The 23,531-nt window shown below is 54.9% G+C and overlaps 1 protein-coding gene across 2 annotated transcripts; it reads right to left on the bottom strand.

The window, feature by feature from the left end:
- Nucleotides 1-12,437: 12,437 nt before the first annotated feature.
- Nucleotides 12,438-17,068, bottom strand: LOC115299737 (uroplakin-3b-like protein 1). Of its 2 annotated transcripts, none has more exons than XM_029949207.1 (6): nucleotides 16,893-17,068; nucleotides 14,948-15,100; nucleotides 14,530-14,749; nucleotides 13,953-14,029; nucleotides 13,587-13,818; nucleotides 12,438-12,704 (listed from the first exon to the last, which is right to left on the bottom strand). In XM_029949207.1, exons 1-6 carry the CDS (start codon nucleotides 16,972-16,974, stop codon nucleotides 12,596-12,598), a joined length of 873 nt encoding a protein of 290 aa, XP_029805067.1. In that variant the 5' UTR covers nucleotides 16,975-17,068; the 3' UTR covers nucleotides 12,438-12,595. The 2 variants fall into 2 exon arrangements, with proteins under 2 accessions (XP_029805067.1, XP_029805068.1); XM_029949208.1 differs by having other exon boundaries at nucleotides 13,587-13,707.
- Between the last annotated feature and the right edge of the window lie 6,463 nt (nucleotides 17,069-23,531).

Raw genomic sequence — 23,531 nt, 5'->3', positions numbered from 1 at the left:
TGGAAACATCCGGGGGGGGGGCGGTGCAGGAAGCTACAGTGGAGGGCCGTGACTATGGGGAGAGTTCTGACATTTTCCTGGGCAGGGATTGGCACAGAGGAGCGACATGAGGGGATGTGGGGGGACGTGGGTGCTGGAAATGCAAGAGAGTGCCATTTAAAAAAAATTTTTTTAATGTTTTATTTTATTTTTGATACAGGGAGAGACAGAGCATGAGAGGGGGAGGGGCAGAGAGAGGGGGAGACACAGAACCGGAAGCAGGCTCCAGGCTCTGAGCTAGCTGTCAGCACAGAGCCCGACGCGGGGCTCAAACCCACAAACGTGAGATCTGACCTGAGCTGAAGTCTGAGGCTTAGCCCACTGAGCCACCCAGGTGCCCCAAGGCTGCCATTTTAAGGTGTTAGCATATGGGTCTCCTTCCCACCCTGAACTTCCTGTGCCCCTACCCTCTTGGCCAGTCGGATGGAGTATCTCCACGCACATGTTTTTAGGGACCCATAAAACTGCTCTAATTTCTTTAGAATCAGAAGGAAAAAAATGAATCTCATCTAATGTCCAGCCCGGACTGTATTTGTCTTTATACCAAAGCAATCATAAAATATGTATTTTTTGTGTGTTTTGTTTTGTTTGAGAGAGAGAGAGAGCGCACAAGTGAGCATGGGGCAGAGAGAGACGGAGAGAGAGAAACAGGCTCACCCCATGCGGGGCTCAAGCTCACCCAATGGGGCTCGTACTCAGAACTGTGAGATCATGACCTGAGTCAAAGTCAGATGCTTAACAACTGAGTCACCCAGGTGCCCAGTCATTAAATAGGTTTTAATATCTTGGCCCATGCCAGTCAAAAGTGCCCAGGGCTCATGAGAGCCAACGATCCCTGGCACGCGACAGCAGATCAGTGATGTTGGAAGACGGAAGTGTTTGAGTTGCGGAGGCAGGACCTGCTACTGCCTCCGGGCTCCTGGGGGTGGGAAAGGAGCTACCTCAGAGAGGGGGCCACATGCCAAACTGACTTGAGATGAAAAATGAGTGTTCGATCAACATGACATTGAGTGATAGGTATGCCTGGGTGGCTCGGGCAGTTAAGCGTTCGACTCTTGGTTTCGGCTCAGGTCATGATCTCATGGTTCGTGGGTTCGAGCCCCACATACGACTCCACCCTGGCGGTAGGAGTCTGCTTGGAATTCTCTCTCTCTCCTTCTCTCTCTGCCCCTCCTCTACTCTCTCTCAAAATAAATTTAAAAACTGTAAGATTACATTGCATGATAGAAAAATAGTTTTAATCTCGAACTCCTGAGCTGCTATATTGAATGCCTTGCGGGCACCTGGGGCGATTTTTAGACCCGCATCAGCCAGGGCCCTGCTCCACATCCCAATAAACACTTAAATATGCACCCAGTGTTGGGGGGGGGCAGGTGAAATGAGTAAAGCTGGTCAAAAGTTCCAAACTTCCAGGCATAAGATCAAATAAGCCCTGAGGATGTGGCCATACAGCACAGCGACTGTAATTAACAACACCCTTGCAGTGTGTTTGAAAGTTGCTAATAGAGTAGATCTTAAAAGTTCTCATCATAAGGAAAAAAATTACAACACGGGAGGTGGTGGAGGTTAACGAAACTTCTGGTGGTGATCGCTTCACAATACATACCCGTGTCACATCATCAGGTTGTACCAAAAACTAATACAAGGTTATAAGTCAATTACCCCCCCCATAAAACTGGAACAAAACTGATGAAGGCACAACCGTATCAGGTTCCTCCAAAAATTAAAAATACAGTTACCACATGATTTATCAATCCCTCTTCTGGGTATGTAGCCAACAGAACTGAAACCAGGGTCTTGAAAAGGCATCTGCACCCTCAAGGCTGTTGCCAGATTATTCACAATAGCCAAAAGATAGAAGCAACTTTAATGTCCATCAGCAGAATGGACAAAAGCAGTGTGTTACACACGTGTGCACGCACACTCACACGCAGGAATATTATTCTGCCTTAAAGAAGGGACTCCTGGGGGCGCTTGGTTAGAGGAGAACATGCAACTTTTTTTTAATGTGTATTTACTGTTGAGAGAGAGAGAGTGTGTGAGCTGAGGAGGGGCAGCGAGAGAAGGAGACACAGAACCCGAAGCAGGCTCCAGGCTCTGAGCTGTGAACACAGAGCCCGACGTGGGGCTCGAGCTCACGAATCACGAGATCAGACATTCAACCAGCTGAGCCACCCAGGCGCTCCAGACATGCAACTCTTGATCTCAGGGTTGTGGGTTCAAGCCCCAAGTCGGGCTTTGCACTGATAGGGCAGAGCTTGCTTAGAATTCTCTCTCTCCCCTCCCTCTCTCTGCCTGCCCCTCCCCCCATCTCTCTCTCAAAATAAATTTAAAAATTTTTTTATTTTTTTAATTAAAAAAATTCAAATATAGCCCCACTTTATATGTAAATTTTGGCAGTAAAAATGTTTGAAAATAATGTCTTCACTTAGTTTTTGAAGCTATCTGGATATAAGTAACTCTTGTGATTTGCTGCTGTCCTTGATTTTTCTACAAACACCATGCATTCTTGGGAATCTTGGGGATTTTTCCAAAGTGAGAAAATGTGACCTACCAACTGTTTTCACGCTCAGTGACATGTTTTAAAATACTAAATGTAACAGTGGGTGAAGCTGACAGAGTGTTACTTCTAGAAGAAACTCAAGTAAACATTCATTATCCTTTTCAGTTTTGTGGTTTTAAGATTTTGGAGCCAATGCATTTGCCCTAACCAGACCTGGTGGATTTTCCTGAGCCGGAGGCCCCACGCCCACGGCGCTTCCTGGGGAAAACTGTTGCTGCCCAGAGGAAAGGCTTTTTCGTGCCACTCTACCATCCTCCCCTCCACACACACACACACAGTGGCTGCTGGTGACATCCCTTCTCCTGGGAGGAGCCGAGACAAGGGCGATGTGGCTAAGGCCTTGCTGCTCATAGCTGGGTCGCTGAGACAGTGGGTCAGAGGAAGGAGCAGGAAATGGGGATCCCAGAAGCTGGACAGATGCGCTGAAGATGGGGAGGGCAGCCCCCCCACAAAGGTGAGAGGGGCCCAGCTGCGCACCCACAAATTCTGGGCGCGGACTCTGGACTGAGCCCGGGGCCACAGGGAGCCCTGGCAGGCTCTGGGCCGAGGGACAGCAGTGTGCCAGGAAGCATGGACTCCCCAGTTGTGAGAAGCCTGGAGGGGCGGGCTGAAGGGCGTCCGCAGGCTGGATGGGGCTCCGTCCCCAGGGTCCCCCTCTTCCCGCTGGTCTTGACACCCCACCCACTCCATGCAGACAGAGAGCATTAAATACAATTTTTTAAAGTTTATTTATTTATTTTTGAGAGAGAGAGTACAAGCAGGGGAGGAGCAGAGAGAGAGGGAGACAAAGAATCTGAAGCAGGCTCCAGGCTCCAAGTTGTTAGCACAGAGCCCGAGGCAGGGCTCGAACTCACAAACCACAAGATCATGACCTGAGCCGAATTCAGATGCTTAACCGACTGAGCCACCCAGGTGCCCCTGCATTAAATACAATTTTTATTTTATTTTATTTATTTTAATTTTTTAATATTTATTTATTATTGAGACAGAAACAGAGCATGAGTGCAGGAGGTGCAGAGAGAGAGAGGGAGACACAGAATCGGAAGCAGGCTCCAGGCTCCGAGCTGTCAGCACAGAGCATGACACAGGGCTTGAACCCACGAACCGTAAGATCATGACCTGAGCCATAGTCGGACATTCAACCAACTGAGGCACCCAGGTGCCCCTAAATACAATTTTTGAAACTGAGGCCCACAATAAAGAGTGTGGGCACTAGAGCCACAGTGCAGAGTTCAAATTCTGAGTCCACTACTTCAAGTGGACTTGCTGTGTGATTTTAGGCAAGTAACTCTATCTCCCTGGGCCTCACTTGCCTAATTTGTAAAGTGGGGCAGTGGTAGCTGCACCCCGCAGAGGGAGTGGTAGCTGTGAAGACAGCATGCTGATGTCACCAGACCTCGGGAGGCGCCTTCCAGGGCTGAGCACTTCAGGGACACTCTCTCTTCAGTGCCGGGGAACAAGGAGACCACAGACAGAGCCCTGGCGCAGACGGATCCACACCACAACTTGGGACTAAGTGCTGGTGTTACATCTGCTTTTTACACAAGGAGCTGCAATGTCGCTTTGACAAAGCTGTCCTCTCCCAGCATGGCCCCTGTCCTTGGCAGGACAGAGAGAAGACCTGGCCCAGAGAGAAGGACAGAGAGAGAAAAACATTCAGAAGCAGAACGAGAGAGAGACAGGATGTCAGAAAGAGAAAATACAGAAACAGAGGGGACTGTCCTAGTCCCCCGACTGAGGTGGGGGCACAGGGAAGGAAGATATCATCCCTCAGTTCTCCCCAGGGACCGCTTGTTGGGGGCTTGGCTGGGAACAGCTTGGGGGTCCCTCTGGGCTTCCCAAAGTGGCTGAGGGCGGTCTTGGGCAAGAAGCCAAGGCTGGCTGAGGCAGGCACCATGCTGGTGACAGGTGTCCCTCAGGCATCCTGTGGGCAGGGGATGCAGCCAGTGGCAGAGGGCGGCTGCCAGCAAGGAGCTCAGAGCCCCCTTTCTGTGAACCCCCTGAACCTCAGCCCTTGTGGGTAAACACTACTTTGCCACCCCCCAAAGTGGGAAACTAAGCCATGGCAAGGCAAGTGAGAAACCAGGAGTCTTAGGTGTTGGGTCCAGATCTCTGCCAGGGCCTCTAGGAAAACCAAAGCACACTGTTCCGACAGAGGGTGGAGGTGTTCCGAGTGGGCTTCCTGGGAGAGGTGGCACCAGGCTGGATTTGAAGGAGTAGGGACGGGGCCAGAAAGTGGGGTGCCCAGCTCTCAGGGTGTCTCCTGAGCAGAGATGGCCCAAGGTTGTGGGGGCAGCATGATTCTGGGGAGACCCTGGCCTCTTGGACCTTGACCAGGCCTCTCCTGGCTCCAAGGGGAGAAGGATGGATGTGTGAGACAGGAGCTTGGCTTGAGAGCAGGGCGGCCCAGCCAGGACATAAACCTGCTGTGGCTTCTGGCCTCCCGCCGCAGCTCCGCACAGGACCATCGCTGGGCTGATGGGAACCAGGAGTCTTGGGGTGAAGAATAGAGCGGCGGGGGTGGGGTGAGGACAGGAGGTGGAGGGGGCTCCTGGTTCTCAGCCTGACTCTTGCCCAGAGAGCTCCTGTGCACCCCTCACGCCCAACCACCGCCCCCCCTCTGCCCCTCCTGTAGCTCCTCGGCCATAAGGGGCCCTCAGTCCCAGCCTCACTGGGATCTCCTGCCCTAGCACCCCCAGCAGGATCCCCACCTTCCTTCTACACCTTCTGTGTGATGCTTCCCCCTTCCCCTACTGGACCTCATGCACTCTCTTTCTGACCCACATCTCTCTGGCCTGCACCTGGGGGAGGTTTTGTGCTGTGGGTGTAAAGCCCGGATGCAGGGCTCGAACTCACAAACCGTGAGATCATGACCTAAGACGAAATCAGGAATCTAACGCCTAACTGAGTCCCCCAAGTGCCCCCCAAAACACACAAATCTTTAGCGAACAGCTTGAAGGATTTTTACACATGCATACACCTGGGTAACCATCACCCAGACCAAGGTCTAGGACATTTCCAGCCCCACGCTGGCTTCCTTATGCCCCTCTTCCAGTCGCTATCCTGACAGTCTTGGTTGCTTTTGACCTTCAGATGGATGGAATCATACAGAATATACTCTGTTCCTGGCTTCCCACAATTTCCTTCAATTTCCTTCTCCTTTCGCCCGCGGAGAGACAGCTGTGCTGCGTTCAGTGTGGGGCTTTTGTGAATAAGACGGCTGTGAACATAAGTTTATGTATCTTCTGCCGGCCATAAGCGCCCACTTCTCTTGGGGAAGTCCCTTCGAGCAGAATTCCAGGGTCCTAGGGTAGAATCCTAAACAGGTCAACTCTTAAGGTTCTTCCCCTGGGGCACTTCACAGCTGCCCCCACCACTCCCCAGTGGACCCACCAGATGTCTCCTCCACCTCCCTCCGGCGGCCCAGTGGTGGGAACTCTGGGTTCTTTAGCCTTGTTTGGCGGAGCTGGGCAGCTCTGGTCTCCCTCTCGCCACCCCATGAACCCAGGCCCACCTTCACAGCTAAAGGGCCCACTGGATTGGACAGCAAACACAAAGCCCTTCCTTACCCCCAGGAGGGAGGACACAGAACTGTTCCATGAGCTCCTGGCATGGCACTTCAGGACTGACTACTTGGGGTCTGTCCCTCTGTCTTGGCCACCCTCCACCCCCTAGGACAAGGACTGTGGCTAAGCTGTTTCTGCCCCCAGTGGCCAGCATGCAGCCTGGAAAGGATGACAGGCAGCCGGGGACATAGAGGAAGGTCGAGAAACAAATGTTCCCACCTTGGGGACCAAGCCTGAAGATGTAGACTCAAGGCCCAGTCTGTCTGATGCTTTTAACGTCTTGGGACTTCAACACAGGCCTGTGATGCCTCCAGAGTCCCTGTTCTTCCCTTTACCCCTGTCAACTGAGCCTTAGACTCAAGGCAGGTGAGTTGTGGACAAGCAAAACTGTGTGGGCCCTGAGAGGCCGCCTCCCAAATAACCCTGATTGGAGCAGGTGCTCAGTGGGGAAAGAAGGGGTCTCTGACATGCTTGGAGATTCCCTGGGGGCCCTGTGTCTGGCCAGAGGGGCTCAGCTGCGGCCCTGGGACAGCAGCTAGTCAGGCTCCGTGACCAGAGGTGCCGTATAGGCCACCCCACCCTTGGCCTTCAGCCCAGACCCAGGTTCCTGTCTTCCGCGAAGTTCATCTCTTGAATAGAGTTCCTTGCTTTGCTCTCATTAACCTCCTGAACCTTTCTGAACAGAGTGGAAAACCTGCCTCGCCCTCTGGCTGAGGAAGCTGGGGGAGGGAGGTGGGGAAGGTCAGGGAACAACCCAAGCTGCTGTCTAGATCAGAGGCAGGGGTGAGAGCCCTGGGCACCCCTGAGTCCCCTCCGGGAGCCTGCAGCGCCCACCCCCACCAGCCAAGCTCTGAGACTCTCCCTGCCCCACCCCCAGCGGGGCTCCCTTCCCCTGTGATTCCTACCCGGGTGGTGCTTACCACGCCTCCATTTCTTCATCTGTAAAATGAGCCTATCATGGGCCTGCCCAAGGATTTGGGGGTTCACCTCTGGGAATTGTTCGGGCCCATTCCTGGGACCCAGTAAGTGCTGTGCAAGGGATAGCCCCTCCTCTGACTCACAGAGCCTTCTGTGGGCGGCATTCGCTGGGCTGGGCTGGAGTGACCGGGGATGGCTGACAAGGGTGGTTTGCGTCTCCTGTCTGTTTCCACGGCTCCCCATCTGTCTCTCTTGGTCCCTTTACCCCACTAGGGATGGATGGACAGCTAGGTGATGTTCTTGGAGTCCTTGAGATTCAGGAGGGACAAATAACTTGCAGTGGAAGGAGTCACAGGTGGTCACAAGGAGAAAGGAGACATACAAGCTAGGCTTGAAGGCCCAGGAGAGTTCGAGGTCCCCATGAAGGGGGCAGGAGATGGGAACAGCATCAGGAAGGCAAGGAGACCATCATGTGTGAGCCCTTGGGCCATCTTGATGGGAACTTCAGGAACCTGGGACCTGACTCTGGGCAGCTCAGACCATCCGGCCCCTGAAACAACACGTCCCCAGAGGGACCCCAGTAGCACCTGCTTCTTGGCCTGGGATTCACCAACGGATGCTGGGAGGGTGGAGAGACCACCCCCTTAGCTGGACTGTCCTCCCTGAGAGAGGGTTCCCAACTGGGTGGCTGGGAAGGGAATGCACCCTCTCTCAAGTTGGGGTGCATTTTGGTGGCCCAGGGTGGAAACATCCTCCAGGGAGTTTTAAGAGGGTCAGAGGCAGAAGCAGCCCACCCCCAGACTCCAGGACTAGCTGATGCCTTCCTCTCCAGTCCCTCATGGCCCCTCCTGCCTGCCTGGAGGCTTCTGAAACTATCCAGGCCTTCAGAACCCTCTGTGTGAGCCAGTGTTTCCAGCAGAGCCCTAGATCCTGTGCCAAAGATGGGGTGCAAACACCCACTGGCAGAGAAGGAGGGGTCGGAGTTTTCTAAATTCCCACGACAGTCCACTAGGGCCTCCAGGGGTCCTGCTGCAGGGAACAGCTGGATGTCTGGGTGTCTGCTCCAGTTTGTCCTCTCCCCATGCCTAGCCCAAACCTGGAACAGGGAAGCCAGCTTCCTTATTTTGTCCTGCGTCCACTGGGAAATGGCCATGCCCATCGCTGGGCCGCATCAGACAGCTTCCCCGAGGAAATGAGCTGAGTTCCCATGGCATGTCATAGTTAAAAATAGAGACAAGAGGGGCGCCTGGGGGGCTCAGTCGGTTGAGCATGTGACTTCAGCTCACGTCATGATCTCATAGTTTGTGAGTTCGAGCCCTCCTCGGGCTCTCTGCTGTCAGTGTAGAGCCCACTTCGGATCCTCTGTTCTCTTCTCTCTGCACCTCCCCTGCTCGAGCTCACTCTCTCTCAAAAATAAACTTAAAAAACAAAACAAAAAAACAGGATAGATAAAGGCCCCTACACGAATCCATTTGTCTATTTATCAGCCTGATAGCAGGTGACATGGGACCCACTGGACGTCATTTCCTGGCTCCAGATGATTGTCCCTAAGTCTGTCTTCCCCAGGTTTATGCCGCTGATAGCAGTCTGTTGAGTGGGTCAGTGGTCAGTGTCACCCCACCAGCCCCTGCTCCATCCTATGAGGACTGCATCATTACCTCCGTGCATATCTAGGCCCCACAAGGCCAGGTCTACACGCCTCATGTCCAGTGAGACTGAAGTCAGTGAGGGTCTGCCGGGAATAGGAGTGAGGGGGTGATCGGGAAGGGATGACAGGTGCTTGTGGCTCATCTCTTCCGTCCTGCTCATGGATGAAAAGATCGAGGAGGGTCAGGCAGGGGGCCGGAGCTGGGGGCCAGGGCATGGGCCTTCCCAGGGCCCTGACCACTGTGCGACTCTCCCTGAGAGCCGGTCCCAGGACACAGTCCCCAAGCTGAGGCTCCTTGTCTGCTGCATGCGGATCGTGGGTAGCAGCTTTACGGGTCACCCTGGCTCAGGCCTCCCCGACCAGCCAGCCCCGGGCTCCCAGGCCCCAGAAGAGTCCAGGGAAGGAAACCACAGCGTGTTGGGCTCTCCACATCCCTGACCTTGGCTCTGAGCTCAGCACCAGGCAGGTTCCAAGGGGATGGCTTCAGCTCTGTGGCCAGGCTGTGCCTGTCACAGAAAATGGTACGTGTGCTCAGTGGGCGCCTGTAGTCAAGGGGAGAGGTCAGTCAGGGTCTTCAACATTTGGCCTGGGGCCTGGAGGACCAGGGGACCAGGAGGAGGTAGGGGTCTGGGGGCAGATCTAGGTTTGGGTATGAGGGTCATATGGTGGCCCAAAGGCTTCTGGGATATCCAATCAGAGGTAGCCAGGGTCCCTGTCCTCCAAGACTCAAGGATTGCCTCTTGTAGAGGGGACTCTACACGGCCCCAACCCCACTCTGGCCTCAGGTAGACCTCTGTCTGGGACAGGACTTTGAGGTCAGCTGTCTGCCCTTCTGTCCAGTGTGGAGACCACAAAGGTGGGAGGGTCTGATTCCACAGGATTGGCACAAAAGTAGCCTATGACCCTCTATGATATCATCATGATATAATTTAAAAAATTGGGGCACCTGGGTATTCAGTTCGTTGAGCATCTGACTCTTGATTTTGGCTCAGGTCATAATCCTGGTTTCATGGAATCAAGTCCCACATCGGGCTCTGCGCTGAACATGAAGCCTTCTTAAAATTCCCTCTCTCTCTCTCCCTCTACACTCACACTTGCTCTCTCTCTCTCAAAAAAAAGTGTGTGTATTAATTAATTAATTAATTAATCTCCTTGATTCCTGACACAGAGCTCCTCAAATTCTTAGAATTTTTTTGAATGTTAGGAGAGACTAGAAAGTCTTTTGTTTTCTAACAAGCTTCTTTTAACCACACCTAAGTCCATGCTAATGAGGTGACTCCTGGTGGGGCCCTGGGGGGCTTCAGGATGAGGCAGGTCACCAGAGGAACCAGCCACGGGCTTACCCAGGCCCACCCCCACCCCGAGACAACCACTGGGGGGGCACAGAGGGGCTGCAAGTTGAGCCCCATCACCAACGGGCAATGCTTTAATCAATTGTGCCTCCGTGATGGAACCTCCAGAAAGACCCTAGTTGATGGGGGTTCAGAGAGCTTTCTTTTAAATGTGTATTTATTTTTGAGAGACAGAACATGAGCAGGGGAGGGGCAGAGAGAGAGGGAGACACAGAATCTGAAGCAGGCTCCAGGCTCCGAGCTGTCAGCACAGAGCCGGGCTTGAACCCATGGACCGTGAGAACATGACCTGAACCGAAGTCAGATGCTTAACTGACTGAGCCACCCAGGCACCCCTGTCTGGGGAGCTTCCGGGTTGGCAAACATGCTGGGGGAGTGGGGCACCCAGAGAGGGCTTTGCACCCCTCCCCCCATGCCTCACTCTAGGCGTCTCTTCCATTTTGCTGCTCCTGAGTTGTAGCCGCTATAATTCTGTAATAGCAAGTAAACAGCTTTCCTGAGTTCCGAGAGTCGTTCTAGCCAATGAGCCAATCTGAGGATGGGGTCATGGGAGCCCAGTTGGACAGAAATGTGGGTATCCTGGGAACCCAGTACTTGTCACCAGTGTTTGAAGGGTCTCGAGAGGGTAGTCTTATGGGGCCGAACCCTTTACCCATGGGGTCTATACTAATTCCAGGTAGTGTCAGAATTGAATTAAATCATAGTACACTCGGGGCGCCCAGGTGGCTCGTCAGTTGAGCATCCGACTTCGGTTCAGGGCATGACCTCACGGTTCGTGAGTCCGAGCCCTTCTGTCAGCACAGAGCCTGCTTCAGAGCCTCTGTCCTCTTCTCTCTCTGCCCCTCCCCTGCTCACACTCTCTCTTTCAAAAATAAATAAACATTAAAAAATAAATCATAATACACGATAGAGAATTGGTTGGTGTGGGATGTGCTGTGAATGAAACAGATCACAGTGGTCTTCTGTGTCCATTCTTGGTCCTTCTCTGTCCTGCTCTGCTCCCAAGAGCGTGGCACCACCCAGAGCCCCCTGTCCCGTTGTGTCAGGAGACAGCAGCGTGAGTCAGAAGACAGGAGAGCGGTCGGGGTACTTACTCATCAGCTCTCTCTAGTGGTTGCGTCCTTCTATCTCCAGCCCCTGCTTCTGCTGGGCGACCCTCACCCGCTACTCCTGCTCACTGATTCTAGAGCTACCACTTCCCTCTTGTCAGCCCTTAAGGTACAGAAGTGACTATGTCTCCATCATAAACGCTGGGTCCAGGCCTTCTCCTTGGCTCCCTTGGCACGCTGACCACACCTTTGTAAACGCTCTCAATTGCCCTGCCAGACAGAGTGCCATCTGTTTCCTGCCAGGCCTCACCATGCAGGGCGTCAGTTTGTGCCGTAAGGGCCTATGCCACCTAGTTCAACCCTCGCCTTTTACATAAAGGGAAACTGAGGACCAGAGAGGGGAAGTGAGGTGTCTGGGATCACCCAGCCCCAGGACTGGGGCTTACGGCTGCTCCATCCGCAAAGGCCAAGGCTGACCTAGGCACAGGGTGGAAGCCTGTTTACTCCCTCCCCGCCCCCGCCCCTCCCAGCCTGAACAGGATGTGTCTGCACTGGCAATTAAACCAGTTAGGGCCATTAGCACCTCCCAGAGACAGGCACCTGGGAACCCAGCCAGCGCCCTCCTTCCCTACCCCCTGCCCCAAGTGGCATGTGGCCTGGGCCACCCCACCCCCTGCCTCCCTGCCATCCTCAAGGCACCCCAACCTGCCCGCCTACCAGCCCCCAAGTTGCGTCCTGACCAGACCTGTGCACCCTTCCTTTGTCACCTGGCACAGCGCTGCCCAGGGAGCCTCTTCCCAAGCCTCGCCTGGATCTGGCACCTGCGTTCCCTCCATTCCTCAAAGTGCTGGTGTCCCTCTACTCCCCCCACCCACCTCTACAGCATCGGGCAACATGAGGGCAGAACCCTGCTTGGGTCATCTCCCTCCTGGCCCGGAGTGGGGCTGATGATAACAAATGCTGGGCACCCAGGACTCGGTTTGGGGCCAGAGTTAGCTCTGGGCTGAGCTCTGGGGGGATGGGGCAGCCAGAGCCAGTCATGCAGGGCAGGGCGCACACATTCACCTCATTGGTGTAGAGTAACCTTGACCCAGCGAGGCCAGTGTAATCATGCTCATTTTCCAGATAGGGACATAGAGGCCAGATGGGCGGCTTACCCTGACCCAGATGGCTCAGCTGGCCTGGGACCCTGGGCTTTACCTCTGGTGCTATATCCTCCTAAGAGCCCCCACCCCCATCCTGCCCAGGAGAGCTGGGGACAGGGGTTCAGGGAGACTGCCCAGGTGGACAACAACACAGATGTGCAGGGTGTTGCTGAGGACATTTATTTCTGACAGGGACAGGCCTAATTTGGGGCTAAGGACACCCTCCCTCCACCTCTCCTGGGGCTCCAGAAGCTTTGGGGCATGCTCACAGCCCAGGATCTGCAGGGAGAAGCCGAGGGACAGGTGCGAATCCCCTCAGGTGGCCCCCGTGGCTGGAGGGCTGGTCATGTGGTGCGTGTTGTATCTCCTCACACATGTCAACTGCTCTGGGCCCGAAATGGGAGCGTTCCTGCAGGTGTCATGACTTCAAGGGAGAGGAGAGAAGATGAGCGGAGGGCCTGATCCAAGTCCCACAGCTACTGCCCACGACTCAGAGCTCTAGGCATAGGAGCATTGGGGGAATGGGGCTCCACTGGCCAGGCTGGATTAACCCAAGGGAACTAGGCTATTCCTCTAAATCCAGCTGTGCCCCCCTAGCCCCCACATTTGTCTCTACTCCCTGCACCCCAGGGTCTTCCCTGTCTCCCCTCATCGAAGCCCACCACTGGCTCCCTCTGACCATTAGGACAGTCCTTTTCCTCAGCTGGGAGTCATGACCACCCCCACCCCCACGCCCCGCCCCTGCCCCGCTGCTTGCCCCGGCTGCCAGAAACCCTCCTGCCCCAGATCCTCCCCGCCCCGCCGCCGCCAGAACTGCTCCCCTCTCTCCTCCCCAAATCCCACCCAGAGACCAGGTTTCCCCTTTTCTCTAGGAAGCCCTGTGGGCACTTCCTGTCCACCAGACCCCAGCACTGAGTTCTGAATGAAGTTTTGAGGCAAAGCTCAGCGCTTGAACTATAAGCAATGCTCCGCCTCGGAGTCTCCTCGGTGAGTCCCCTACTCTCAATTCCAGCTATTGCCGCCAGGGGGCGAGTGGTGCCCGCTCAGAGAGCGTGGACACGCCCTTGCCACCACCGTCCCGCATCCGGCAGTTGGCTGGCAGAAAGAGACAAAGGAGGGAGGGGTTCACATGCAAGCACGCGCGCACGCACACACACACACACACACACACACACACACACACACACACACTCATTCATTCACTCACAAGCTCTGCTGGCTTGGGTAGAGAAGATGAGGAGGATAAGAGGTGGTCTGGGTCAGAGACTCCAACCCCTCCCAGGGGGCGCAGACCCCGTCCACTTACCAGGTGTAGATAAGCAGAGCAAGGAGGACAGTGAAAAGGACAGCCAGCAGGACCGACAAAATGGCAATGATGACCACGGTGCCCGCGCTTTGGGGTCCTGGGGTAGCCTGCAGTGCCTTGGCTGAGGGGTGTGAGGGGTTCCCCAGGTAGGCATGGGGGCAGAGAGGAGAGTTCTGACCTGGGAACATTCTCCAGACCAACCATCCCTTGCCCCAGGCTGGGGGAGGGGCACCTGCAGACAGCAGGATGGTAATGGTGGCTATTATGGGGGGCTGGTCCATTCTCCCCAGCCCAGTCCATCCTCAGGAGACCCCTCAGCCCAGGGCCCCCAGCCCCACTGTTTGACCTGCCCATTTGGCCCCATACCTTGCTGCAGGCGGGTCTCATTGGACCACTCTGTCTCAGCCACAGGTCCCCTGTCATTCATCACAAGGAACTTCACTCTGGGGAGACCCAGGATTGGAGGTGGGGACCCTGGGACCTGAAACCCTCTGGCCCTGGCACCTGTCAGTCTGATCTCTTGATTCCCAGGTCCCAGGAGTTTGGGAGAATGGGTACTGGGCCTAAAAGCCAACCTTAGAACCCACCAGAAGAGGCTCCAATTCCAGCTGTGTAGTCTTGGGCGCATCCCTCCCCCTCTCTGGGCCTCAGTGTCCTCACTTAGGAAATGTGTGTGGAGTGGACTAGCTCCCCAGCACCCTCCCATCAGTGAATCAAGCCCTTGTGAAGGAAGACAGGGCTGGGGCCCATTGTGGATAGGAAAACTCCACCCGCAGGGGCCAGACAGCCCATGGAGGGAGGGGCTCAAGTGGGGGACCCTCTGCCCAAGAAAGAAGGGAGAATTCACCAAGGTGTCCCTGGCCCCTGCCCCTGCTCAACCCCACCCCCAGCAGAAACTCAGGCACTCAGCTGGGAGCTGCCCCAGGCTCAGGCAGGAGCTCACCGGTAGGGGCCCGGGCCCGGCAGAGGGTGGTTACAGCCTCTCCTCGTAGGGGAGCAGCGGGTGTCATTGCCAACACGTAGAACCCGGAGCTGGCTGCCAGGCTGGTTGTCCGGGTAGAGCAACCGGTTGGCCATCAGTGTGAGGTAGTAGCCCCTCCTGGTGAAGTCAGCGGGGACTGGGATGTCCTCCACCCTCTGTGGGGCAGTGAAGTTCTGGGTGGCTGAGGGGAGCCGCAGGTCAGATGGTGGGGGCCACAAGGGCAGGGCTCCACCCCCATCCCACGTGGCCAGACAGCCCTCGAGCCACCTCCCCTGCAGACCAGCCTCCCCTCTCCCAACACCCGCTGCTCCGCCCAGGCCACCTGCCCATTTCACAGAGGGAAAACCCAAGGCTGCACCCCCCGACTGCCAGCACTCACCGTTGCTCTGGGCCACCACCAGCCAGATGGTGTCCAAGTCAGAGATGTTGAGGCGACTGAACTGGCCCCTTGGCTGCTCCAGCGTGAAGGTAGACTGGGTGAGTGTCCCCGCCAGGGTGGGGCTTGAGAGCTGGGGCACATAGCTGATGCGCTCTGGGGCAGGCAGGGGATGGGGGGCAGACAAAGGAGGCTCAACAGGACAACCAAGCCCCCACAGCCCAGTCTGAAGTGGGAGTCATGGTCCTGGAGGCCCCAGTCTGAAGGGGGAGGCACAGACTTGATCTGAGAGCCCCAGTCTGAGCGAGGAGTGGAAGCCCCAGTTAGGCATTAATCAGGAAGGCTCCCTAGTAACTCTGCCCATGGGGCATGGGTTGGTGACCCAAGGCCAGGCCCTGCCTCTTGCCTTGCTCCCCTATTAGGGGTAGGTACTATGGGAGGTCAGGAGGGAGGGCCTGCCCCCCTCCACCCTGGTCACTGGGGTGTCCGCCATGGGCAGGGCCTAGAGAAGGCGTGGAGGCACTGAAGGCCCCTCCCCCAGCTGCACACACAATTCTGAAGAACAGGTCTTGGCCTTGTTGGGGTGAGACTCAGATTTAAGGAAGCTTGAGCCTGGGCCCAAACCCTAGACGGGACTCTTGACAGTGACCTTGAGCTCTGGCGCTCTCTGGGCCTCAGTTTACCCACTTCTCAAGTCCCTCTGGCTCCACCTAGATGGTTGGTTTGCTTGAGGAGAGGAATGAACAGCTTGGAGGGCTGGGGAGGGTGACACAGGAAGGTCCCCACGAAGACCCCGGCCCAGACGTGTGCCTCCTGGAGGTGTCCTGGCTGAGAGCACAGGACATCCTCTCTTCCTCGCCCAGCCACCACTTCCCAGCCCACCCCAGGCACCTGCCCCTCCAGATCTTATGCCGTAACTACTACCCCCTCCCCGCCAAGCCACCCTTCAGCCTCACTCAGGGAAGGGTGGGGATAGGAGAGGACAAGAACCCTGGGACCCCATGTCAGAGACAGGGGCACAAGAGACTCAGGACCCAGAACAAGCAATGTGGCCACGTCCAGCCTTGCTGCCCAGAAGGCTCCCGAGGGCAGTGCCTCGTTCCTGGAGGGCAGCAGAAAGGGGAGGCTGGGCATCACCAAGTCTCCAGAGCCCTCTCCCTCTTTTTCAGTTCCCTTCAGTACGATTCATTTCTATTCCATTCAGCTCCCGGGGTTCAGGTCTAGACTCTGCCTTCCCCAGGACCCCCACTCCTGTCTCTGAGGCCCAGAGCACACTGCATACAGCAGGTACTTAATGTCCACTTAACGAGGGAAAAGTAGAGCAGCCGAGATGGGGTGCTCCATCTCTAAGCCCCGCTAGTTTAAGAGCCCGCAGTGACCAATGCTTGTAGCCCCCTCGGGTGAGCTTCCTTCTTTCTGTGGGTTGTCCTTATGGAGTTGTTTAACTTATTTTAATGTTTTTATTTATTTTTGAGAGAGAGAGAGAGAGTGGGAGCAGAGGAGAGTCAGAGAGAGAGAGGGAGACACAGAATCTGAAGACGGGCTCCAGGCTTTGAGCTGTCAGCACAGGGCCTGATGCAGGACTCAATCCCAGGAACCATGAGATCATGACCTGAGCCGGAGTCAGACGCTTAACCGACTGAGTCACCCAGGTGCCCCTTTATGGAGTTCTTTAAACCTCTCTTCAGGGACAGAAGGAGGGGAGGCATTTGGTGAGAACAGGACAGGGGCTCAGGACGAATGGGGATGAAACCCTAAAGAGAGGGAGAAAGCATTGCTCACTCCTCTGTCTCGGGGCATGGGGACAGGTGTCCGTCTTGTGACCTCTGTGGTGGGACATCTCCCCTGACCCACCCAGGACCTAGTCCCCAGACTTGGGGCTTGGGAGGTAGCTGGGGAGGTGGGGTCTGTCCTCCTGACAGGCCAGTTCCCTGCCCCCTTCACTCACCCAGGCCTGTCCCCCGCTGGAGGCCAGTCAACAGCAGCAACAGTGGCACCAGCAGCCAAGAATGTCCCCCACTGAGCCCCATGGACAGGCCAAGTGTCTGTCTGTCCACGGGTCTGTCTGCAGCGTCCCAGAGCCTGTACGGTCCACTGGGGACTGGAGAGCTTGCCTCTGGTGCCTCTGGCAGCTCCTCCCAGGCGCCCCCTCTTCCCAAACAACTGGTCAGACAGGTTTGGGGCAGAATCCGCTGGCCCCACGGATTTGGCATCCCAGGGAGGGGTCTGAAGAGAGCAATCGTTTGCTGCCTTGCTGCCGCCTGGGCAAGCCCATGGACGCTCCCACCCCCCACTCCAGGAGGGCCTGGCCAGGGAGGGGCCGAGGAAGGAGGCGGCAGCTCTGGGGTCCCTGGTAGCCCCAGTGACAGCCCTGCCAACAGTCCCAACCTGGCACCTGGGGCCCCCCACAGTCACCCTGTGTTGAGGGAGTTACCCTCATTTTCTAGTCAGAGCATGAAGAGAAAGGGCTGGATTAGAAGGTCACACTCAGAGACAAGTTTAGGGCACTCCCTGCTGGGCCCTGGATGAGGGAGCTCCCCGACATCACCACCTCCTCTCCTTATCCAGCTGCCTCTGGCCAGAGCCACCCTCTCTTTCGGGGAGTACTTTTAAAAAAGACATTTTTTTTAAACCAGTTATAAATATTCTCTAGTTATTATGATGCATTTACATGCTATTTGATCACCAGCCCACACACACTATTTTTTTTCCCGAAAGTACTTAAACTGTGCCAACTGTTTATGACAGTGACCTTCAAAAGGGGTAAATACTCCTACCCACTCTGTAACTGCCTGGTAGGTTTCTCGTGACCAGCTCTGTACTCTGACGTGCTAGCAGAGAGTTTCAGAGTTTTCAAGATTGGAAATCACTGTATTTCCTTTATGACTGACTCAGCCTCAAGGGAACTGAGGGCTGAAGCCAGAACAAAAGCTCAGGGAAATCACTGGATTCCGCTCCTGAAATCAATATTGCACTATATGCTACCTAACTTGGATGTGAATTTAAAGGAAAGGAAGGAAGGAAGGAAGGAAGGAAGGAAGGAAGGAAGGAAAGAAGAGAGAAAAATAAATAAAATTTAAATTAAAAATAACAAAGGTATGGAGTGCCTGGGTGGCTCAGTTGGTTAAGCACCCGACTTTGGCTCAGGTCTTGATCCTGTGGTTTGTGGGTTCGAGCCCCGCATTGGGTTCTGTGCTAACAGCTCGGAGCCTGGAGCCTGCTTCAGATTCTGTCTCCCCCTCTCTCTGCTCCTCCCAAGCTCATACTCTGTCACTCTCTGTCTCTCAATTATAAATGAACATTAAAAAATTAAAAAAAAATAAAAACATAACAAAGGTCACCGAAGAGAAGTGAGAATGAGGTCAGGGTGAGTCTGGAGGTACACGTGGGGGAGCCGGAGCGGAGAGGCCACCAAGACGACCTCCTTAAGCTCCCGCTACTCCACACCCCTGCGCCTCTAGGTAGGCATGTCTCTGTCTTAGGCCCTGCTACCTTGCAATACCCAGCAACCTCCTGTCCTACCTGCCCCAGGGGCTGGCACTACTAGAAACACACTCTGGCCAGGCTTGGAGTCTCCCCTAAATGCTCCTCTGGCACCCTAGCTCCCCTGAGACACCGCTCCATCTTCCGATCACTGTAATGTCATGCGCTGTGACGTCAAGGGCGTCCCCGCACACATCTGTGCCTGCTCGGGCTGACAGCTCCATGAAGGCAGGCACTGGCCCTCCCGTACTCATGGGGTGCAGAGGGGAGGAGGGTGGAGGCCATCCAGGGGTCTGGGTCAGACCCAGCCCTGGGAGGGCTTTCTTTAACTCCCCAGCTTTTTTGTTTGTTTGTTTTTAAGAGAGAGAGAGAATGAGCAGGAGGGAGAGGGGCAGAAGGAGAGAGAGAATCTTAAGCAGACTCCTTGCCCAACATGGAGCCTAATGAGGGGATCCATCCCATGACCCTGGGATCCCATGATCTCAGAAGTCGTGGCTTCTGGTAGAGACTCTGTTGGGTTCCCCTCTTCCTGGTCCAAATGTCCCCAGCCCCAGTGAGTCCCTGCATGAAGGGAGTGGGCCCAGAACGCCCAGAGAGACTGGGTGGGGGCCATACCAAGGCCCAGGGGATAGTCTGTTCCCAAGGACCTACCTTGCCCTGTACCTTTGGGGTGACTCATGGGATGAGGCACGGCTTCTACCCGCCCCCAAACACAGGGCAGCCAGACAAATGCTCCCAAAGGCCCACCCAGCCCCATGTCACCAGACAGGGCCCCAGCTCCATGGCAACCATCACAGCCTGTCCTGAGGAGAGGCTGGGTGCCTCTAGGGGTAGCCTGGGACTTGGTGCAGGGAGGAGAAGTACGTTGCCCCAGCCCCAGCTTAGCCGAGGGGCCACTCGCCAAACGCTGAAAGAGACCCAGCTGTGCTAATCCCAAGGGGAGCAGACCCCAAAGTTCATTGACCTCACCCTGGTCCTGAATCTATGCACGGCACAGTGACCCAGCTCCCTCAAGTTCTGTCCCTGGAGACAGGCAGCTCACCGCCTCTCTGGTGCAGTGAAAGCATCGGACACCTGGAAACATAAACCTGAAAGCTCCTTCAGTGTGTGTGTGGGGTGCCTCCTTTGAGTAAAATTACACAATATGGGGGCCAAGAGGCAAGCAACCCTGTCTCACCCCTGACCCAGGGAAGCCTGGGGCGGGTGGGCCTACATCTCCCCCCACTGGACACAGGGTTGCTGAAGGTCAGGAAACTGAGGCCTTTTTAGTTGCTACATTCAGTGTAGCTGCCACACTGTTTATTGAGGGGCTGCTATGTGCCAGGAGCCCTGCGGACATGGGTTGTGGGCAGAAGCTCTAAAGGAGGAGTGTGGGCTGGCAAACGAGTGGGTACTTTATTTTTAAATTTTATTTATTTTTTAATTTTTTAAATGTTTATTTGTTTTTGAGAGAGACAGAGACAGAGTGTGAACTCTGAGGGGCAGAGAGAGAAGGAGACACAGAATTTAAAGCAGGCTCCAGGCTCTGAGCTGTCAGCACAGAGCCTGACACGGGAATCAAATTCATGAACTGTGAGATCATGACCTGAATGGAAGTTGGATGCTTAACTGACTGAGCCACCCAGGCGTCCCTTTATTTTTTTATTTTAGAGAGTGTGCAAGAGGAGGAGAGGGGCAGAGAGAGAGAGAGAGAGAGAGGGAGAGAGAATTTTAAGCAGGCCCCACTTCAGCATGGAGCCTGATGATGAAATGAAGAGCCAGACACTCAACCAACAGAGCCACTCGGGCACCCCAGGGTGGGTAATTTATCCACTCATGTCCCCAACGGGCCATCAGAGAGCCCAGCAGCTCTGCCTGCAGAGGACCCCACTTGAAGAGGCACCGGAGATATCTGATAAGCTGAGCTCCCTCTCTGCCCCCAACCTTTCCCACCCACCCCTCACCCCACCCTATGGCACCCTCTACCCTGGGGGCTCTCCCACTGCCCCAACCCCTTGGAACTGGGGCTCAGACAGGGTTCTAGTCAGGTATTGGAGGGCAAAGCTGAGCCAGGAGGTTCCATAAAACACTTGTGGGAGGGGCTCTGGGCCACTTCCACTGGGTGGCGGGGGGCGACAGCAGAGGGAGAGGCCAGGATGACTAATGAGGCATTCCTCTCTGTCCCTCAGGGGGAGAAGTTATGGAGAAGAATGGTTGTCAAGGGCAACACATTCTTTCCTCTGGGTTGTGTCATCCACAGGCAGAAGGGTTTGGGGGAGGCCAGGACTGGAGGGTCTGAGCCAAGAAGCTTGGAGGTCTTCATTCATTTTACAGAGGGGAAACTGAGGCCAGGAGAGGAGGGTGGGGCTGCCTGGTGGGGCTCACCTAGCAAACAAGGCATAAAGGCGAACCCCAGGTTCCTGCCTCACTCTTGGGGCTCTGCCTCAGGAGTCAGGAGTGTCCAGGCTGGGATCAGTGTGGGGGATGGAACATGCATTAGAACATGCGATACTTGGGGTGCCTGGGTGGTTCAGTCGGTTAAACATGCGACTTTGGCTCAGGTCATGATCTCACGGGTCGTGAGCTGAAGCCCCACGTTGGGATCTCTGCTGTCAGCTTGGAGCCTGCTTTGCATTCTGTGTCTCCCTCTCTCTCAGTGCCCCTCCCCTGCTTGTACTCTCTCTCTCACAACAATAAATAAAATTTAAAAAAAAAAAGGAGCATGTGATTCTTGATCTTGGGGTCATGAGGTCAAGCCCCACGTTGGGCATAGAGCCTACCTAAAAACAAAAACAAGTGGTGCCTCGGTGGCTCAGTCGGTTAGGCGTCCGATGTAGCCCCTCACCCACAGCCACAGACACCAGAGCACAGGCCCACTGTAGCTGCCAGAGAGTGTGACTTCCCAGGCTCCCGTGTGGCCAGGGGTCCACCAGTCATGCATCCACACCAGACAAAGAAGTGGCCGCCATGCCCAGCTTCCAGAGGTGACCAGGCCAGAAGCTTGCACGGTGGGACCCAAGGAATGATGTCCTGCACTGGGATTCTGATGCAGTCTCCAACCCTGGCTCTCGGAGCCTTCAGGGGCTTCCCAAGCTCTTCTAGAACATTCCTTCCCTAGTTAGCTCACCAAAGTCAGTTCCTTGTTCCAGTTGGTTCCTGGTCCCAGAGTTCCACTGTTTGTGGCTGAGAACACACTGGGGTGGGGGTTCCTGGGCCCTGTGGAGCCTGAGCCACTCTACAATTTCCTGGGTGTGTGAAAGAGACCCCACTTTTACCCCCACCAGAATGTAGTTCTGCCCAGTTAAAAATGATTAAGGAGTGATTCAGCCAAATGAGAGGAGCAGTGAGTGCCAGAACCCATCTCAGGCAAGTGTCAGGGCTCCTGTTTTCTTTTCCCCAAAAGTGATGCCAGTCACAAAGCACCACCGTTTCTATGAAATGTTCAGGGAGAGGACGAGCGGTTGCCAGGGACTAAGAGAGGTGACTGCCTTATGGCACAGGGTGTCTTTTAGGATGATTACAACACTCTTAAGTTGATAGTACTAATGATGAATGGACAGTTCTCTGAATATGCCAGAATTCAGCGAACTGAACCCTGTAAGTAGGTATATTGGATGGTATTTTAATTATATCTCAATGAAGCTGATATTTTTATGTATTCTGAGAGAGACAAAGTGAGCAGGGGAGATGCAGAGGGGGTGGAAGGGCAGAGAGAAAATCCCAAGCAGGCTCCATGCTGGCAGCCCAAAGCCTGATGTGGGGCTCGAACTCACAAACTGTGAGATTATGACCTGAACTGAAATCAAGACCCAGGCACCCCTGAAGCTCATATATATTTTTAAAGAAGAAAGTGAAGGCATGCCTGGGTGGGTCAGTGGGTTAAACGTCAGACTTCAGCTCCAGGGACCTGAGTGGCTGAAATACAGGGAATAAGGGTTGGATCAATGGGGCCTCAAAACTGTTGGGGAATCTAGATTCTGGTCTCGCAGAAGGAAGTCTCTGTAAGTTGAGAGCAAAGGTGGACACTGTCAGGTTCACAATCTGGTCCCTCTGGATACTGGGAGGATGGCTGTGGGGGTCAGGAACGCTGGTACGGAGAGACCAGCTAGAGGGTGGGGTGGCTGGCTGGGGATGTTATGCCCAAGATTTCAATATCGGTCCCCAAAAACCAGAGACCACCAGAGAGACCGAGTCACACATGCAAAAGCAAAGGGCTTTATTACGGGCTTAGGCTGGCCAGGTCTAAACTCAGGCTCACAGACTTCACCAGCACAGTGGATCCGTGCTGAGAGCCCCGAACAAAGGCGGGGCAGGGCCTTTATGGGTTTGGGAAGGGGGAGTTACAGGAAATTGTGACACAGGTACAGGGGTCCAATCATTATCGCATAACATCATTGGCAGTAACTTTAACCATACACATTGTCCAGAGTGTTCGTTACTTTTGGCGGGACCCAATCACAACATTTAGAGTGTTAACCAATTACAGAGTGGACCCAGGACCCTCACGTAGGGTGTAGCTAGCCTTAAGCAATAAGAGATTATCTATAGCTTCTATCTCTAGGCCTGCCCTTAGGAGTGTTAAGGGTTAAGTCCTTACAGGGACACTGGGGTGATAGGCAGGAACGGATGGTTCAGAGGCACAGCAAAGTGAACCCAGAGGGTGCGAGGGAGTGCTTAGTGCCCCACCCCCTCCACCCGCCTGGTTTCCTCCTGCTGTCATCCCGATTCCTTTGATTTTTGGTCTGATGAGTCATCTGTGAGTCATCACCTGCACAATCACTGCTGTTTTTTCCTTTTTAACAATGAACTTGTTTTTAACTGCTGAGCCATTACCTTACACACCAGTGGATCTGGAGGCCCTCCCTCAAATACAGCCCTGGGGAAACATTTAAAATGCTATTTAATAAAAGATTCACCATCACATGGCTGTCATGACAAGTTCTGCTCAAGGCTGTCACGAGCTGACCCGTGCAGGGCTGGGGTCCAGCTGGTGACCCTCTGGGTGACTCTGGGGCAGAATACCCTGGCATGGTTCTCCGGGGCCCGTGCTGGGCCATGACCAATCCTGCCACCCTCTCTCCATGTGGCTCCTGTGACACCCTGGCATGCTGGTCACCATGGCCCT

The sequence above is a fragment of the Suricata suricatta genome, chromosome 8 (genome assembly GCF_006229205.1).
Source record: "Suricata suricatta isolate VVHF042 chromosome 8, meerkat_22Aug2017_6uvM2_HiC, whole genome shotgun sequence".
Classification (NCBI taxonomy): domain Eukaryota; kingdom Metazoa; phylum Chordata; class Mammalia; order Carnivora; family Herpestidae; genus Suricata; species Suricata suricatta.
This window is presented reverse-complemented; position numbering and strand designations above follow the sequence as displayed.